The sequence below is a fragment of the Vigna radiata genome, unplaced genomic scaffold, assembly GCF_000741045.1.
Source record: "Vigna radiata var. radiata cultivar VC1973A unplaced genomic scaffold, Vradiata_ver6 scaffold_625, whole genome shotgun sequence".
In the NCBI taxonomy this organism is placed as follows: Eukaryota; Viridiplantae; Streptophyta; class Magnoliopsida; order Fabales; family Fabaceae; genus Vigna; species Vigna radiata.
This window is the reverse complement of record NW_014541831.1, coordinates 3,326-5,695: the sequence shown is the minus strand read 5'-3', so window position 1 is coordinate 5,695 and position 2,370 is coordinate 3,326. Positions and strand designations below refer to the sequence as shown.

Genomic DNA, 2,370 nt, shown 5'->3' with positions numbered 1-2,370 from the left:
TGTCATGTGTTTTTTTTTTCTACTTGGAATTGAAAATTTCTGAATGATGATTTGAACCGTGCAGGTCAAATCGGGTCTCTGGGTGAACCCTAGAGTTCCAGAGCTTATTGGGAAACCGGAGCTCGAAAACCTAGCCAAAACTTACGGCAAATTCTGTTGTACGTGGCAGGCTGACAGAGGTACGCATACATGGAAATAATTTGATCCTCTTTTAAGTTTTTTTTAAAGCATTTAATTACAAATGCAGGGGATAGGCTTCCTATGGGTGCACTTGCGCTGATGATATCTCCACAAGTAGAAAGTCCAAGTTTGGTGAATGATGCCAAGTACAATTTTTTTTCAGAGAATGATCAACCCCTTGGTTGACTATTGGAAGCAGCATGGCAAAGGATTTGCCATTGACATCGATGAGACTTAGATCAAGTTAAGGGCACCTTTTCCTTGACTCACTCTATATACCAACTATTTCACTCATTTTCATACCAAATAAATTAGAGCTATGAAATTTTACATTTAACAGAAAATAATTGTCTGTGAAGTGTTTCCTCCACTCAACTTTATATATATGTTGATGGATTGAATCTAAAGCTCAATGACATAAGCTNTTTTTAAGGATAAATTATAATTTATTGTTGTTCTTTATTCACTAGCAATTAATCCTCGTTCGGCCAATTAATTTTCGTTCGTTCTTTCTTGTTGTTCCTTGATTCTTTGGGTTTAGGGTTTAGGGTTTTGGGTTTAGGGTTTTGGGTTTAAGGTTTACGGTTTAGGGTTTAGAGTTTACGGTTTAGGGTTTACGGTTTATGGTTTAGAGTTTAGAGTTTTAGGGTTTTAGGGTTTTACGGTTTAGGGTTTAGGTTTTAGGTTTTACGGTTTAGGGTTTTAGGGTTTAGGTTTTAGGGTTTTAGGGATCTAGGGATTTAGGGTTTAGGGTTTAGGGTTTAGGGTTTAGGGTTTAGGGTTTTAGGGTGTTAGGGTTTAGGTTGTAGGGTTTAGGTTTTAGGGTTTAGGATTTAGGGTTTAAGGGTTTAGGGTTTAGGGTTTAGGTTTTAGGGTTTAGGGTTAGGTTTTAGGGTTTAGGGTTAGGTTTTAGGGTTTAGGGTTTATGGTTTTAGGGTTTAGGGTTTAGGGTTTAGGGTTTTAGGGTTTAGGGTTTTCGGGTTTTGGGTTTAGGGTTTTAAGTTTTAGGGTTTAAAGTTTTAGGGTTTCAGGATTTTAGGGTTTCAGGATTTTAGAGTTTAGGTTTAGGGTTTTAGGGTTTAAGGTGTTAGGGTTTAGGTTTTAGGGTTTTAGGATAGGTTTTAGGTTTTAGGGTTTAGGGATTTAGGAGTTTAAGGTTTTAGGGGTTTAGGGGTTTTGGGTTTTAGGGTTTACGGTTTTAGGGTTTACGGTTTTAGGGTTTAGGGTTTTAAGGTGTTAGGGTTTAGGTTGTAGGGTTTAGGGTTTTAGGGTTTAGGGTTTTAGGGTTTTGGGTTTTGGATTTTAAGTTTTAGGGTTTAAAGTTATAGGGTTTACGGTTTTAGGATTTTAGGGTTTAGGTTTTTAGGGTTTAAGGTGTTAGGGTTTAGGTTGTAGGGTTTAGATTTTAAGGTTTAGATTTTAGGGTTTTAGGGTTTAGGGTTTTAGGGTTTACAGTTTTAAAGTTTAGGGTTTTTTAGGGTTTAGGGTGTTAGGTTTTAAGGTTTAGGGTTTTAGGAGTTTAGTGTTTTAGGTTTTAGAGTTTAGGGTTTTTTTAGGGTTTAGGATTTACGGTTTTAGGAGTTTAGGGTTTAGGTTTATGGTTTAAAGTGTTAGGATTTAGGTTTTAGGATTTTAGAATTTTAAGGTTTAGTATATGAAACACGCTCCTAAATATTACGGAGAATTAAAACATAAAAGACAATCAAAAATGCACTATAAAATGCACCTAAAAACTAAACGAAGGTAGGTTTACTATATGAAACACGCTCCTAAATATCTCGGAGAATTAAAATATAAAAGACAATCAAGCAAAGTAAATTAACAGTGAAAGAAAATGAAAAACGGCCCTATGTGAAAGTGCAAGTGACACTTGGAGCCCCTTGACACACTTTCACACTAAAAGGTGGAAACTAAACTATTACAATGTTGAATGGTACACTTGGAATTACTTGAAAAGCATTCTCCCAAGGTACTTGAAGTTGCAAAATAATGAAATGTAACGCTCAAAGTTCCGTGATACAATATCAAATATACAATGAAATGTAGCAATGGATGAATAAAGCCAAGTGTGGCTGTAAAGAGCTGCTGAAGGTATTGAGAATGTCACGTTTTTACTACTGCAAGTAAATCTGGAACAGCAGTATTCGGTTACTCCCAAAGTCCACAATTGTTGCCTTGTTAGCAAGCCTT

The 2,370-nt window shown here is 36.0% G+C and overlaps 2 protein-coding genes across 2 annotated transcripts in view; one reads left to right on the top strand and one right to left on the bottom strand.

Moving 5' to 3' along the window:
* The window catches only part of LOC106778484 (oil body-associated protein 2C-like), a 2,309-nt gene extending 1,581 nt beyond the window's left edge, over positions 1–728 (top strand). Inside the window, exons 2-3 of the mRNA XM_022776215.1 lie at positions 65–179; positions 248–728. Coding sequence (XP_022631936.1) covers positions 65–179; positions 248–366 — 234 coding nt within the window. The 3' untranslated portion in view covers positions 367–728. The remainder of the gene's footprint in view (positions 1–64; positions 180–247) is intronic.
* Positions 729–2,283: 1,555 nt separating this feature from the next.
* Positions 2,284–2,370, bottom strand: part of LOC106778482 (beta-glucosidase BoGH3B) — a 3,405-nt gene continuing 3,318 nt past the window's right edge. Inside the window, exon 4 of the mRNA XM_022776214.1 lies at positions 2,284–2,309. Within this exon, the coding sequence (XP_022631935.1) occupies positions 2,284–2,309 (26 nt within the window). The remainder of the gene's footprint in view (positions 2,310–2,370) is intronic.